At 37.5% G+C, this 17,389-nt stretch overlaps 1 protein-coding gene across 1 annotated transcript in view; it reads right to left on the minus strand.

The window, feature by feature from the left end:
• hs6st3a (heparan sulfate 6-O-sulfotransferase 3a) overlaps nucleotides 1–11,913 on the minus strand; it is a 28,463-nt gene extending 16,550 nt beyond the window's left edge. Inside the window, exon 1 of the mRNA XM_065260279.2 lies at nucleotides 10,836–11,913. Coding sequence (XP_065116351.2) covers nucleotides 10,836–11,335 — 500 coding nt within the window. The 5' untranslated portion in view covers nucleotides 11,336–11,913. The remainder of the gene's footprint in view (nucleotides 1–10,835) is intronic.
• Nucleotides 11,914–17,389: the final 5,476 nt, after the last annotated feature.

Raw genomic sequence — 17,389 nt, forward strand, 5'->3', positions numbered from 1 at the left:
TACCAGCAGCGATTTAGGCGATGGGGTGGAGGAGGGATGCTGCAAAAAACTGTCATGATACAGAGTTGAGAGACCTCTTTGCGCTGATTGGTTGGACCATGCGCATTTTTCGAATACTATAAATTTGGACAAACGCCTCACCTACTGTATAGTATGGAAGTAGGCCACTTTGTAGCCTAAAAGCCTCAGTTCCTATATATTAAACACAATGCATGGACAACATAAAGGCATGTAAATAACAATGAGAAAATCGGACTGCTTTAAGGTTATGCAGTAAATACTGTAGTTGTGCTCGACAGCCTCACTAATCGCTCTAACTGTGCTGTTTTCTGCATTTTCCCTACCGCAGCATATTTGTAAAGTGCACATTACTTTCAATTGTGTTTTCAATTAAGAAAAGCAGATGGCAGGTCTTGCAGTCCTCAGGCACGCCGTAGATTCGGTCATATCATCAATTGTAGAGGCTGTGGCAGGAACAGCTTGCCATTTCAATGCACACAGCAAAGCATTAACGCCCCAAAAGGCCGTTTCTGTCGCATTGTGCTGACTCATCCACCACAGTTAACGCCACGGCCCCCGGCTCACACACACAAATGAGATCAGATGTGGATGGAGACAGATATAAGTCAAAATGGATTTATCTTTCTACCTTAAAGTCCCTGTGAACCGGAAGTCGCAATCGACTTTACTTCCGTGATTTCAAGTTAAACTGAGGAAAATAGTGGGCATGGCTTGTGTTTTCCCCTCTGCTTTTAATGGATATAGGCGTTTAATTCAGAAATGAAACTGGCATCAGACTGGCAGTGTGAGGGGGCGGAGTTAACGGATGCTCCCACCCAAACCGTCTAGTTGACGTCATCAGAGAATGATCACTACAAGAGGGTGGAAGTACATTTACAGATCTTAAATGTAAAGTTTATGAGGGCACATAAAAAAATAAAAAAATGACTTGGATCCATTGTTTATAATAAACACTGCAATATTACATTAAAAAAATAGGAATTGTCTGTTTTGATTTCATTGGGACTTTAATTTTAGTTTAACCCTGTTTTGCAGTTACATTTCCTCCTTAACAGAATAACATTTGATTCTTAACTCATTCCCTGTCAGCCTTTTTTTTAAGTTTCCCGGCAGCATTGTTTGTGATTTTCACAAAAGTTTCACAAAATGCCTTCCAGGAAAATGTTCTTCTGTAAATATATAAACATATAATATATCAAATGAAAGAACAGACCCTCTGCTTTCAAACAAACAAACAAATGGGAAAAAACTTTCATTCATTTGTTCTCTTTATATAACCTCTTAAATGTGGTTAGGTTTCTTTAAAAATTACAAAATTTTGAGCACAAAGCTAAAAATAATTGCAAGGAATTTTGTTAGAGATCAGATTCATTACGATGATCAAAACATACAAAGTTCAATACTTCATACAGTTTCATATTGATTAAATTTCGTTTTTTTTATAACTTGGGTAAGAGCACCATCTAGTGGATAATACCGGAATTACAGATTACTGTAAAAACTCGTCAGGAAATGGTCATTGGCAGGGAAATGCTTAGTCAATGGTGGGGAAAGAGTTAAAATGACCCCATGACTCAATGGCTATGTTTACTTGCACCAAATTTTGTCAATCCAACTGAATTTAATACAATTAACTCTTTCCCTGCCATTGACGAGTTATCTTGTCAATCTGCAATACCGCTATTATCGCTCTTCCGCAACTTATAAAACCTGGAAGTATTGCCCTAGGGCAAACAGCTGTTTGTCCGTGTATGTTTTAAAGATCGCTCTGCATCTGTTCCCGCTGTTTCATAATCCTTCCGTTACGCCCCGTGTGAATGTACCGTAAACGTACCTATTGTTTTGCTTGCTCATAAAAATTTTATATTTAAACTTATTGCAAATAAGTGCACATATAGATGTGTTTGCTACAAATAGAGGCAAAAACTAATTTTGTGAAATTATATGTCAAACACAATCCGATAACGAACGAACGAATGAGGGAACATAACTAGCTCAGGAGGATAATGTGCTTACATACATACTAAAATAATTGGAAAGGGGAAGATAAGGCCAGTTCACTCATTCAGCTCATTTTGGCAACAAAAGGCTTTGATGGGGGAGAGGTTTGCTTTGATCCCTTATCATTACGCTTGAGCCTCTAACAAGGCTTACTGCTGTGATCCACCCTCTGTGAGTCCACATTAAACAAATGCTGTCTACTCATCCTTATATGCAGTTTTGCGATAAAAGTGTCTGCAAAATGCATGCATGTTAATGTAATTCACTGGTCAGTGAAGTTTAAATGTGCAAAAACAGTGAAGCACAAGAAAGGCTATAATACTGGCAAGATATAAAACAGATTCTCTCTCTCTCTCTCTTTCCTTAACTGTCTCTCAGTCGGCCGTCCACCCACACATAAACCGTGTCTCTTTCTGCTTCTCTGATAAAGAAAACTGCAAATGAAGTGATTTCTCATGGCAGATGCCAACTGGTTGGCACTGGATTTTTGGGACTGACTCTTCGGTATTAAAGCTCAACAAAGATGCTGACAGCTTCACTGTTGCCAGATTTGATCTGCGACACTATAAAAAATCAAGACACGACCAAACCGTAAGAAAAGGCCAGTCTGGCACTAACTACTGTTAGTGATACAGACGACAAATGATGCTCTCATGCAGACAGTAAACTGAGTAATTTTACTATATGAATTATACGATAATAAAGGGACATAAACGATGGGCAAAATAAACTATATTCAAAATATATTCTGGGAAAACACAATTTTCCTTCTGAAGCGAGTTTTCTCAAAGATTATAGTTAATTTCTGTGTTTTCTTAAAAGTCGACTGCTATTTAGTGGAAAAGAAAGCTATTTGTGTGTGTGTGTGTGTGTGTGTGTGTGTGTGTGTGTGTGTGTGTGTGTGTGTGTGTGTGTGAGAGAGAGAGAGAGAGAGAGAGAGAGAGAGAGAGAGAGAGAGCGAGACACAAAGACTATGTAATACACACATATCAGTTTCACCGCAGCCAGTACAGTGCTGCTCATTGCTGATCCCAGATCAGAGTGCAGTCTATTCTTGGAATACGATGGAAACCCCAGGGGATGCAAGACTGGAAACTGAGTAAAAGGAGAATTTAACAAAGGGAGTGAGAGAGATGTGTGTGTGTGTGTGAGTAAATGCAGTGTGTTCATGCATAAATCTTCGAGACTTTGCATACCCAAGGACTCTGAAACTGGATAGCATTTAAAAGCTCCAGCAAGAAACCCCAAAGGCTCTTGGACCAGATTCAGTTCTGCCATCCAGTTCTACATTCTGCACTCACCGCATATCTCTCATGCACCGCCTCTTAGGTTGATTGGTGACCACAATACCATGTCTCAAAGTTTGTAATTTATAACTTGTCCTAAGTGCAAAAGTATGTTGCAAAAGTAGCCTTTTCATTCTGCAATGAAGCAACAGTTTTTGCAATGCATAACCTTCTCAGGGTACGTTTACACGACAGTTTCCAATTAGGGTTAAAGGTGCATCGTGTAACTTTTAGAAGGATCTCTTGACAGAAATGCAATATGATAATACACATAACTATATTACCAGTGGTGTATAAAGACTATACAAAATTAACTGTATTGTTTTTATTACCTTAGAATGAACCGTTTTTATCTAGCCTCCATACACAGCAGGTCCGCTAACATGGAAGTCGCCATTTCGTCCTGCCATGTTTCTTCAGTAAACAGACAAACTGCTCTACAGTGCGTGTTTTGTCCCTATGTTGTCTCAAACGATGACGTGTTTGTCTTGTGGCGGCTACCGTAGCTTCTCTATGCGCTGCGAAAGGGAGAGGTGAGCCGTGGACTGAGCCGTTGCAATTCACAATCTCACCACTAGATGCTGCTAAAAATCTACACCGTGCACCTTTAAATGCAGCTCAGCTGGATAGGCTCCAGGTTCGATTTCCAATACATTTACAGCATAAAAAAGTAAGTGTTGGCCGATATGCCCCATTTTGAGATCATCCTATCGTCAGCCTTTGAGATTGCAGATACATAAGGGGCAGGGCAACGGTTTACTCATTTATTTATTTATTTGTTCATTTTTTACTAATTTCTGACAAATCACTAGCCTGGGTTTCCGCATGCTGCCTTCCGCACAAATTTATTCACGCTGCAAGTCTAGCATGGAAACTATGGACCAATTTTTCCCCTGAAATAGGGAACCAAGCACAGAATGGGGAGGGGGCAGCAAGACGTTGAAGTCGTCTATGCGACACACCGAAGCAGTTTTGTTAATCCAGACGCAAAGTTACTTTTTGATGTACGCAATGCGCATGTAAATGTGAAACTATCATCATGAAAGCCTGCTATCGGCAATATGTCTGACGATCGTTGATACACAATACAATCGTCTATCGGTACAACCCTAATGTATAGCTTGAATTTAACAAAGGGTCAAGATTGTTGCTACTTCTAAAGCATAAAAAATTGACGAAATACAATTAACTTATAAATGGTAAGTGGTATTTATTAATATCATATTGTCATAATGCCTGTACTGTGGTTGTCACAGTGCCCCTAAGTTATGTTGCTTTTCAATATCAACATACAGCTACCGGTTTAGCTGCATAGCTAAAAGTTGTTGACGTTTGAATTTATGTCGTCATCTGGTATAATTGAAACGATTGGCTATGAGCTACGTACAGACGCATTTGATAGACATTCGTAGCGCCCAACAAACGGCTCTGGGCATTCGTAAACCATGCCTCAAATATGAGAAAATGAGCATATGGTTCCCAGACCACGTCTCATTCTCTATGAGACTGGTCTGGTGTTAGCCAGGCTAACAAATCACTTGATTGGTGGACAAATAAGAAGCTGACTTACTCCAAGGGCAACACTATCATGACTGCAACCTTCTTAAAACTGAGTGTTGAAATTTTCTGTGTGCCAGGGAGGGGAACAACACACTTAGCCCTCTGCGTGCCTAACAACCTCTCTAGTGCAAGGAAATGGCAGAGCCGCGCGTATTACAAGCTCATGTGCAAGAAAAAGTGTGAGTCATGCGTATTACAAGTTCAGGTCCAAGCAAGAGTCCAAGACACGCACATTAAGTCCAGATGTGTGCTAAAAGGAATCTGCGCTCGTTACAAGCCCCCTTGCGCAAAGTGAAGCCCACAAACCCTCTCATGCGAGGAAAAGCACGCAATGCGCATGTTAATGTGAAACTATCATCATGAAAGCCTGCTATCGGCAATATGTCTGACGATCGTTGATACACGATACAATCGTCTATCGGTACAACCCTAATGTATAGCTTGAATTTAACAAAGGGTCAAGATTGTTGCTACTTCTAAAGCATAAAAATGTCTCTGGATAAAAGTGAAGAATTTTGAAATGGTAAGTATTCAGACATTTTTGAACACTCTTGAAAGGAAAAACAATTTCTGAGAGCCGATGCCACCAATGGCATCAACTCAGTCTTATTTCCATTACAAAAACGATTCTCTGAACTGCGTGAAAGGCCATGCCATAAAACACATTAGGAATAAAACCACAGGAAGTGATGGCAGTGACCCTTTGGAGCAGAGGGGGGATGCACTACTCATACTAAGCCAGAGATTTTTGCATAAATCTGGATGGTAATCTCTCACTCAGATGATAAGATTGCAGCTCTCGCTTGCACTAATCTTCCTGAAGGAATCTGAAGATTACAAACGTCTGAAGGATACCTCGCTCGGAGCGACCGTCGCATCTCTGATTGTTGTCTGACCGCAACTGGGGCTTAAATATAAGTTTGATGTGTATAATGAAATTTAGCTATACAAATGGAGAGTGAGGGCCCAAATACAATCACATTACAGTGCAAATGGTCGAAATCACTGAAAATACTTTTCTAGGAATGAAGCAAGGGAATTTCAAGAGTAAGGAACGTGATAAAATGACAAGCCAAATTGACATGGTCTCTTAAAAAAATAAAGGTTCCTAAAATAGTCTTTGTTTGGCTGCATGGTTCCATAAAGAACCTTCAAGGGAAAGACATGTAAAAACACAGAAAGTCGCCCTGACCCATATCCAGGGCTCGAATCAGGGACCTTATTTCTGTGAGGCAACAGTACTTCTGTGCCTCCCCAATTTCATATTATAGAAAAGTAGCGGGCAGCGGCCTGTGAAATAATTAATTTCCACTTTACACAGACACATTTTTGGTAAAATGCACATGTGCACCTCACCAAAGCATTCTTGCAGCAATAGACGCAAAAATAAATAAATAACATAAAGCGAGTGACAACACAGTGAATGTTCGAAATGATCCAGAAGCGGACAGATTAATGGGTGACACAAACAGAATACACTTATTTTGTGAGAATGCCAAGCACTTGATATAAAAGATTGTTATTCTATCGGTGCACATGGGATGTGCTGGGCTCCTTCATGCATTGCTAATGTAATACGGGTAGTGCTCTACTCCCAAACATACTTGACGCCTGCTCTATTCATACAAACATACAAGGGCCATTTAAAGATCAGGACTCTTGATGTGTAAACCTAAGAGAGTTGTGCTACGGTGTCTCATATTGTAGTCCATTAAAATACATTTGGCGAATAGAGCACTGAAAAACAACATGACGTTTTTTTGTGGAGCGACTGTTTATGCTGCGCAGTTTGAAATTTGCCATCAGTCTGTGTGTGCGGGCACGTTTAAGTGCATTCAAAAGTGCACATACGGAGAGACGCGTTTCAAAAAGCTAGCGAACATAAAATCTTTCTGTTCTTGACAGGGCACATACATACAAACTTATAATAGATATAAATGTAGCAATGTCCAATTATTTTAAAAACAGGATGCAATCATGATATTGAATTAAATCGTTAACATCATAATCACAATCAAATCGAATCAAGGAACCTGTGAAGATTCCACCTGTAATCATTTTGCAAAAAAAATCCAATCACTTCTCATCAGACATGAAGATTTAATTCTCTTGTCAATGTGATGTCACACAAACAAAGCCCCGCCCACACCCAATTTTTTGTCTGGTTAATTTTACCCCAAAGCTTTTCAAAAAAATGTTGTTAACACATTGTAGTGCTAATGCGGCTAAAGATACTATTGTTCTCACAGGATTCAGATCTATTTTAACCAAAAACGCTCGCTGTCTGTTGGTAAGGGATTGTGGAGCCGTAGCTCATTTGCATTTAAAGGTACACACACATAAAAAGCGCTATTTTGCTCCAACCCAAATAGGGGCATTTTTAATATGCTATAATAAATGATCTGTGGTGTATTTTAAGGCTGACACTTCACATACACATTCTAGCCACACATGAGACTTTTATTACATCTAAATAATATATAAAATAATAATAAGTATAATAATAATATGTGCCCTTTAACATCCAAAATGGTTCAAAAATGGTTCTTCTACGTGAAGAATCTTGTGTAGCACCTTCATTTTTAAGTGTGCATAGTCCTGCACTTTTACTTGCCATACACATCTCAAATGCCAACATAATAATACAAGATTATAAGGGAAGTGCATTGGAAAGCACTTGGCTTTCCACAGTAACCCAATAAAATGCTATCAGTGTACTTTAAGTTGGGTCTCAGAGTATCAGATCTTGCTTCGCCTTCACCCTCTTGAACGCCTGAGTGCTTGCTTGACAAGGCATCGCGGGCAAGGACGGATTTAGATGATGAGAGATTCAGCGTGCGGCGGGATTAATATCCTGAAACGGAGCAGCAGATGGGAGATTTTTCACTATTGTCTGCTCAATGTAACGTGATCATGTATAGGAAACCACATCCATTGTTGGATACAGCAAAGTGAGAAGCTGCGGTGCGATACATGCAGGGTTCATTTGCGCCCTGCACCGTTCGTCGCTGCGTTTGCTATTGCAATTAGGTGGCACCTTTTGCATATTTACTAATAAACTACCAAGAGAAAATTCACAGAAAACAGCAGAAGTTTCATCAATTACAATCTTGGTCAATTTGAGATATTTGGATGACATAGTGCCCATTGCTGTAGATCAACAGCTCTGACACATTTAGTTAAGAGTATTGATTTATCTTCAGTGGTTAGCAGCAGACCCTTCATTCGAGGACATATAAAGAAGCTCTGATTTTAAGGCCAGTTGGATAAGAAAGGCTTACAGAAATGAGGAATATTCATGTCCCAAAGCGGTTTGAGAGAGCATATGCACACCTCTTGCACAAATGACTATTAATATCCCACAGCCCAGTAAATTTAATGTCACCTAAAAGAGCTGGGAAACTGAATGTTCAGCGTGAATCTATTTCCTATGAAATGAAAGTAAATTATTCTGTAATAGTCTTTACTGGATCATTAAGTACAATCATACAGTACTGGTCCAGCTTCAGGAGAGCAGCATTTTATGCCCTGTCTATATCTTTGCCAAGCTGCACTATATTTACACACACGTGCATATAACAAAAACTGCATGACTCACAGATGTAGATCAGTTTAGAGAAAACTCATGATTTAAGCAAAAATGTTTGTGAATTTCTTAGGGAAAGTATGTATTTTAAACATTCAGCATAAATTCCCCATTGGAAACTGAATAAATGAAAGTTGTTATGAATATCATTAATACAACTATAATGAAGTATGTATAAAACGGTTAAACAGTTTAAGATACATAAAATGTTGAATGTACACAATCTACTGAATTCATTTGTACAGATATGAGATTTAAAATGGGTCAAAGTCCTTTAATTCACATTCGAAACTACTAGTATACTCTAGTATTTATTGTAGTACTCAAGTAGATACTATGGTGCATTTGAAACTTACTATGGTAAATATTAAAGTGTAAGTATAGTTATTGTCAATTCACAATAGAACAGAATACTATAGTATACCACATTAACAAAGTGTAGAAACTGCTAAAATGCACTACAGTGCAATACTGTATGTTTGGAAGTTTCTCCTCTGTCCAATTGCCACGCCCACTTTGCTTTCAGTTTCCCATGCAGCTCACCACACCTGTAATTAATTGGCCTCAATCAGCCACAGGCTTTATCAGACAGCACCTGTGCACAGCCCCTGCCCTTCGTTCATGCTACATGGAGGATTTTTGTGTGGTGCTGCTGAAAGATTGTGTGCCTTGTGTGCGTTATTGAGTTATGTAAGTTTCCTTTAAGTTAATTATGAGAAGTGAGCATTAATCTTTCATTACTTTCAGTTTGTCTGTTTAAATGTAGATTAAACGGTTTAATTTGGTTTATTCATGTGACTTTCTGTTGTAATTGTAAGATTATGCATTTGAGTATTTATAGGTTAATTATGGGGCTGACAATATTTCTGTATTGACTTTGTTTGTAGCTAATTTCTGAAATCTGAGTTCTTGTATATATGTTTGATTTCCTTCAGTTGTATTGTGGCCTTATGTAATTAATTGTATTCTATATCCTTTGTCTCCTAGAAACCACACACACGCATACAAATACTTGCCTAATAAATTAAACACTCTGTAATTAAAGTGACTGGACTGGATTGTTCTTACCGACACCGCCACTGGTCTCAAGCCAGCCACCTACCATCCCTCTTAAACCTCCTTTTCACTGTAGTTTCAATACAAAAGTATACAATAGACTTTACAGGAAAGTATTTACTACAGTTTATCAATTTACTATAATTAGCGCCACAGAAAACGATAAGTATACATTACTGTGAACAGTGTTGCAACTACTATATTATACCACAGTTTACTATAGTAAATACAAAAGCATTATAATATAATTGCACTATAGTTATTATGACAGAATACAAGTTTAGTAATGTGTATGATTTACGATAGTTTACTGTACTTAAAGTAGCCTACAGTATTTTTTGTGGGGAGTATTTCTTCATTTAGTGTTTACTGTATAAGTTCTTGAGCATGAATGTAATATCCACTCACATGATTAATAAAGTAGATATAAATTAATACTTTCGCATTAACTATAGAAAACTGTAGTTTAAATTTCTAGTGTTACCTTACTATAATAAATATGAATGTAAGAACATACTGTCAATTTAGTTAATACAACAAAATACTTATACATTAATAGTATACATTAACAAAGTGTAGTAGTTGCTATAATATACTATAGTGCATTACAGTTTACTGTAGTTTACTATCAATACAAAAGTATAGGCCTACAACAGGATAGTATATATACCGTACTACAGTTGATCAATTCACTATAGTTAACACTACTTAACACTTTAGTATACTGTGTACAGTGTTGCAATGACTATAGTATACTACAGATTACTAAATAAATACTCAAGTAAAGTTTACTAAATACTCGAGCATATTGGAAGAACGGATAAAAAATGGCATTTTGGCTAATTCTGGTGCATTTTTAGTAATGTTAATTACACTGTCCCTGTCAAAAAAAAAAAAAAAAACTTATAATACTATAAATTCACTATGGTTGTGTTATGGCAGAATACAGTAGCCTACTATACATTAAGAAAGTTTAGTAAATAGGCTACTACTGTTTAATTACTATACTAGTAATTAGTAATTACTATACTACGATTTACTGTAAGTATTCTACAGTATTTTTCAGTGTATACTTTATAAGTTTCTGACTGAGCATGGATGTTACCCACCCACATGGTCAGTAATGTAGAGTTAATACTTTCGCATTTACTATAGAAAACTGAGGTAAAATTCCTAGATACTTTCGTGTTTTCAAACCTTAGTAAATATTAAAGCTTTAGTAGTTAATGTCAATTCACTAGCCTATAGATATTGCTATAATATACTACAGTGTACAGTAAAGTAGCCTTAATACAAAATCTGTATTTTTTCATGTGGACACTTACCGTCGTTTGGAGTCTTTCTTCTGCTTTTTGTTCATGACAGCAGGTACACAGTTCGTGAGCTCCGTCCAGTCCGCGTGCAGACCGCAGCTCCAGCCCGTCGAGAAGCGCGAGAAGAGCCACGAGTCCGCTTTACCGGGCCGGTGGCACGAGCATTTCTTCAGTCCGGTGCGGCAGTCGCACGGTCGCTGCAGGCGGATGTTGCGCACGAGATGTCTGCCGAACGTGGTTCCTCCGGTCTTCTGGATATGAAGGAACACGATCACGTCTTCTCCCTTCATGTCAAAATCCACGTGGCGATCGAGATCCTCGCGCGTGAAGTTGAATTTGGAGCGAAACCCGTCCGGAGACTCCAACGCTGGATGTTTGGATATCGGGAAACTCTCTCCGGTCCCAAAACGACACGACGTGCTACCCGCCGGGCAGATGTACTGATAGCCGATCATGACAAATAAAACGGTTAAAACGGGAACTAAAAGGAGCTTGTTGGATTTATCATCCATTGCATAAACAACGAACAGGGTGGTCACGCCATTGGTGATGCATTCATTGCGCTCTCCATGTGCCTTAAAAAGATGATGCGCGGAGGAAAAGTCATTTTATATCTCAAAGCATTGAGCCAGCAACGCACAGATCATGAGTTCGAACCCCCAAGGAACACACATACTGATTAAAATAAATGTATAGCTTGAATGCACTGTAAGTTTCGGATAAAAGCCTGATGCGTATATGAAAAGTCTGGTCCAGTAAAAGTGACCCTTAGTTTAAACCTAAAAATCGTCACACCCCTTTTGTTAAATCATCTAGAAAAGAAATGAACAGCTGTACGTCTCCTCGTGGTACTAAACTTGGAAATAACGCCTGCGCTCCAATGATTTTCCATGCAACTATCTCACCGATATATGGAGCCCGTCTTTGGATAGCCACGTGCACTCAAGTCACTAATCGTGTAAGTCTTTGTCCTATATTCTTGCCGGTGTTTTCCTCTTCTGATAGATTGTGGTGTGAGGTAGGGCTGGTAGGGCACCGGTTCTTGAATACAGCTCTTGGAGATTATATTGAAGTTCCTGCTGCAACTTGCTTGTCGTGTCTGCGTCCGTGCTTGTGCGTGTGCGAGGAGAGAGAGAGAGAGAGAGAGAGAGAGAGAGAGAGAGAGAGAGAGAGAGAGAGAGAGAGAGAGAGAGAGAGAGAACAGCCCCAAAAAGCCATTGAGAAAAACTGAGTCCAATCATTAAGTATCCTTCATATCAGTATTGCAGACAAACACATTTAAACCAATTGTGTCCATAAGCCTGATGTGTATAAATGTGTACTATAGTAAACTGCATTTGCTATAACTACATTTTGTTACATACACTCTCTAAAAAATGCTGGGTGGTTGGTTATTTTCAACTCAGCATTGGGTCAAAAAGGGACAAACCCAGTCGTTGGGATCAATTACTTTAGAAAATGTTTATATTTGACCCAACAATGAGTTAAAACAAGAATACAAGAGGTAGAACAAGAGGTTAAATAAGAATACAACGGGTTCGATTTCTTCTTTTTGACCCGACGCTGGGTTAGAAATAAACCAAAAAAAAAAAAAAATGGTTTGTGTAATGATACAAAATATAAATGTATTATTATTATTATTGATCACATTGAACTTTGACTAAATGGTTAAAGGTCCACATTGAGGCTTATTGGCCAAAACCTAATACCATTTGACTGGCTTGTAAAGCAATTCAACCACAATTTGTTTGGTTTTACATGCAGTATGGGAGTTTATCATTTCTACTCTCGCAATAAAAGACAAACATGTAATAATGTGGCACAGTAGTGCTTGGATTGTATACACAACGCAAAGACAATAGCAGAAAATTGCCTCAATCAAAAACTCTTTCAAGCTTATGTTAAAACTAACCTGTCAAACATTGGCAAATCAAGCACTAAGGTGCCTTTTCCTGTCTGCCAATCTGGTTGAGAGATTTAGAAAATACAGACAGTCGGAATTGGTTTTACATTTCAGGATCATAGAAACAAATAAACACATGTTCTCTAAAGCAATAAAAGAAAACTAGTAATATTTATATAGTTGCAAGATGATCAAGAAAGGCAAAGGAAGCTAATGATGCAACCATCCAAAACTAAGACTATAATTTCTAGTCATTGACTAGGCAGTGTTTCAGCACCACGGACAGCTCAAATGAAAACTACTATTTTAAGTTTTGACTTGTGATAAGTTAACATAATTAATAATAAAAAAATGTTTTAAACGTTTTTATTGTTTAACTTAATTTGTTAAGTTAAAGTAACATAAAACTTGTTTTTACAGTGTGTTTTAAAGGGCACCTATTTCAATGCTAAAAAACAACTTTATTTTGGGTATTTGGTATAATACAATGGTTTGTGGTTAAAATCATGGTTTTCACATCATTATTTTCCACATACCGTACATTTTGTGATTGGCCTGAATACCTCTGACATCAGCCGGAAATGTGACGCCACTTACCCTGTTTGAAAGATTCACTCACAATGCAATGCTAACAGGAGTTCACTTACAGACTGTGAGTCCGAAGCGGGAGGAATTATGATAATGTCGATCTTGTCTACATCACCAATCCCAGGAAGTAAACTGTTGCCTACAGTCTGTGTGTTTGTTGTAGAAAGAAAAGAGATTTATGTTGGAGACGATAACTCGCGTCATCATTTACTTTGGGGTTTGTACCTTTTGCATATCGTTAACATGTAACTCACACTTACACACCAAAGGAAATGTAAAATCGTGAATCGGACCCCTTTAATACACACTTAACAAGCTTTTTAGCTATGAATTGCACTGATGTGTGAGTCTCACAAGCCTTGGGTGCAACATGACATATTAACAGTCTTGGATCATGTAGAGCCAGGCTTAATAAAGTTAATGACTTGTAAATGACTTGAGTAAGTAATGAATTCAGTGAGTAAGACAAGAACTAATGTGATTGATTCAGTAAGAGAGTCATTTGACTGATTCAATTTGACAATAATGTAATTAACCATTTAATGATGTGATAAATGTTTTTCTGTAAATTTTTTGCTCTCTGATGCAGTTTTTATGTTGAAAATTTGTTTGGTAAAATACAACCAACATAGATAAAGCAAAAGTACATTGTATTTAGATTTTTAAATGGTCTCATGATCATTAAATTCAATTTAGAATGCAAGCTGATGATTTATTTCATTTGTGCTATAACAACAAAAACACTCTATTTTAGTATTTTAGTATTCCACTGTGCATGCAGACCATTAAAAAACCAGATGTCATACTTGTGAATACTTGACAGGTAAATGCTGCTCTTCTATTTATAAAAAAACTAACCCACTCTCTCAGCAGGTATTGTTTTGGCTTTGTAAAACAAGTAACTTGGTATATGCACTTCTTCTATTGCCTCGATATGATAAATCGCTTTATTGTTTCCTAAATTTTGTACCTTGCTTTTTCTGCTAAATGTAAATGTAATGAAAATAATTTTTTCATTTGAGGTTATGATAGGTTTTAATAATGCAAATAATCACATCGATCCTGGATACAAATGCAGATGATTTTTTTTATTGAGGATGAACAAACATGTTGACAAGTTTAAGACACTTAAGATAGTGTATGGCTTTTGCTGTATAGAATTAAGGAGTAGCTATCTTTAAAATGATAAACATGTCATAAACACACAGCGTGTCATCTTTCGGTTGAGTGCATTTACATGCATTAGTCACCAAGCACCACAGGAGCCTTGACAACAAGATGGGCGAAATTATTTTGTATGACAGTCTGGCTGCTATTAAAGGTTAGATGTCTTCGGTGTCACATCTGTCTTCTTACGTTACAAAACAGCATTTTAAAACTCAAATGTGGACATAAAGAAATAATTTGTGTGGATGCCTTCAAAAATGAATCGGTTACACGGTGGAGAGTTTTTCTAAGAAGGAATGCTCGGTTGTTTCAACCCATGGTTAGGTAATCAACCCAAAAAAGTACTCAAAAATGTTACTCAAGTGAATGTACAAATACTAAGTGTAAATTTTACTCAATTAAAAGTAAAAGTATCTGGCCAGAATCATACTGGAGTTAAAGTAAAAAAGTAACAAATTAAAATTGTACTTGAGGATTAAAAAAGTAGAAGTAACAGGATAAATGAAAACTAGAGATTCTTGTTTAAGATTTTAAAGTCTAAAGTCTAAAAACATAAAGTCGATAAACCACATACAAGGTTTTATCCTGCTTTACAACTGTTTGAATTTAATTGTATTTATACTGTATATCAAACTTTAAGACTCCTACCTAATTTCAGTATGCAACATGCTACTCAAAGTTGTAAAACCTTGAATTTAACCTAAATTTCCAACCCAGTCTCACCCCATGGCGTCAATATTTGACGACACTTGACCATGCGTCAATATGTTGACGCGGAGGGTATACCTTTCGCGTCACTTTTTGACGAACTGGGGACTTCAATACTATCAGGTACGCGAAATTCTCTTTCCTATTTTCTTACCATTTTCTACCATTTTCGCGTCGGTTTAGGGTTAGATTTACATAATGACATCCCTACCCAAACCTATCCCTAACCCCAATGTCAGTTGACAACTGTTTAATTTCGCGTACCTAATAGTATTGAAGTCCCCAGTTCGTCAAAAAGTGACGCGAAAGGTATACCCTCCGCGTCAACATATTGACGCATGGTCAAGTGTCGTCAAATATTGACGCCATGGGTGTCAAGTGTCGTCAAATATTGACGCCATGGGTGTGAGACTGTGTTGAAATTTCAAGCTCTATCAAGCCTCTTGCAGGCATCCAGGAAGAGGTGTATTAGACCTTGTTCACACTGTCAGTCCAAATCCGATGTTGGTGCATATGTGATAGGAATCCAATCACATTTAGAACGTGTGAACGGCCAAAAACCACATGAAATCGTTTTTTTTCTAATCCAGTTCAGGCTACATCTATAGGTGGTTTGAAATCCCTCAAACTGCATTTCTGGAAATCCATTTAAGTCTGACCGCCCTGATAGCATTTGTGTAGCTTTTCAGTTATGCTGTCGTGTCATGTAAAACAGTCAGACATTGAGGCAGATTGTCGTGCCAGCACGACATCATTGCATTGAAAGTCTGGAAAACGTCATAACGCTTCAGGACCCACAGATAGGATCTGAACAGTTGTGAAACACATTATGGACAGCGAATCTGTCAAATTGGATATATATGCACCAAAATCAGATTTGGACTGACAGTGTGAACAAGATATTAGTCTTAATAGAGAGGCTGCAAATAGCAGGGACACGTGTCACTCGTGTAGTCAGTTTCAAAGAAACAAAAAAATCTTTATAATCAGATGAACTGTTGGCCAATTCCTTAGTGTGGTCCAAAGGCTCCAGAATAAATAACATTTAGGTTAAACTTAAATTAACCATCAGCACAATTCAATTGTTGGAAATTAGAATGAAGTGATCTCAAAAAAATAAGTACTTTTTGAGTGTAAATAAAATTGTAAGGAGTAAAAATTACTTTTTTTCCTTAAATAATGTAATTAAGTAAAAGTATTCATTTTTAATTGTACTCAAGACAAGTAAAAATCCCCAAAAATAATATATATATATATATTATATATTATATAATTACACAGTGCACACATGTAAATTTTGCAAAAAAACTTTTATTTTGTATGCGATTAATCACAATTAATCTTTTGACAGCACTCTCTTAATAACTATTTTAACATCAAGCAAGTCCTGCACCTTTTCCCAATTCCTGTTTTAAAACTGAAACCAAAATCTTAGATGCGCAACTGGATAGACACACATCCTTTATATTTGTTAAAGGTGACATAGAATGATTGAACGGGGTATTTATCCTTGTTCTGTGATGTGACATGTAGACTAATTTTTATTGTTTGGGTCTGTAATGCCTTAGAAGCTTCCTTAAAACCTCAGATTGCTCTATTAGGGTGGGGGATTTTAAACAAGTGGTTTTGCACCTATTTGGCTCCCCCTACTGGCTTAACTTGCAATCTCATTACTGATTGGCTGACTTTGCTGCCACTCAAAAAATGTAGCCAATTATTTTAAAGTGGAGGGGCAGTTAGATGCCTGTGATGTCATAAGCATTGGTTTTTCAGATTGGGCCGTTTTCTGGCTGACATTTCTAAAAGAAGAATTTCTATTAGACTGAGATGTTTAGCATGTCTAGCACTTTTTGTATGTTCGTGAATGCGGGTAGACTACCATTATTCAACAAAGACAAGGTAAAAATGTTTTTTCATTCTCTGTCCCCTTTCAGCATTCAGGACCGTACACCTCTCGGAAAACGTACAAATAAAGATCATTTTAGATGTTTGTTGACTATTTAATGTCTAAGACTGCGTCTCAATTTATCCAACAATGTGCTAGGCCTAGGGTCAGAAATTGCGCATTGCGTTTTTGGCATGTTTAATAAAATTAGTGTTGTTAAAATTAATTTGCGTTAACGCGCTGTAGTGTGTTGATTTTGACAGCCCTAATTAAGATATTGGATATAACAAGACCAGGGAACAATGCATCACTTAA

Source organism: Paramisgurnus dabryanus, chromosome 7 (assembly GCF_030506205.2).
Source record: "Paramisgurnus dabryanus chromosome 7, PD_genome_1.1, whole genome shotgun sequence".
Taxonomy (NCBI): Eukaryota; Metazoa; Chordata; class Actinopteri; order Cypriniformes; family Cobitidae; genus Paramisgurnus; species Paramisgurnus dabryanus.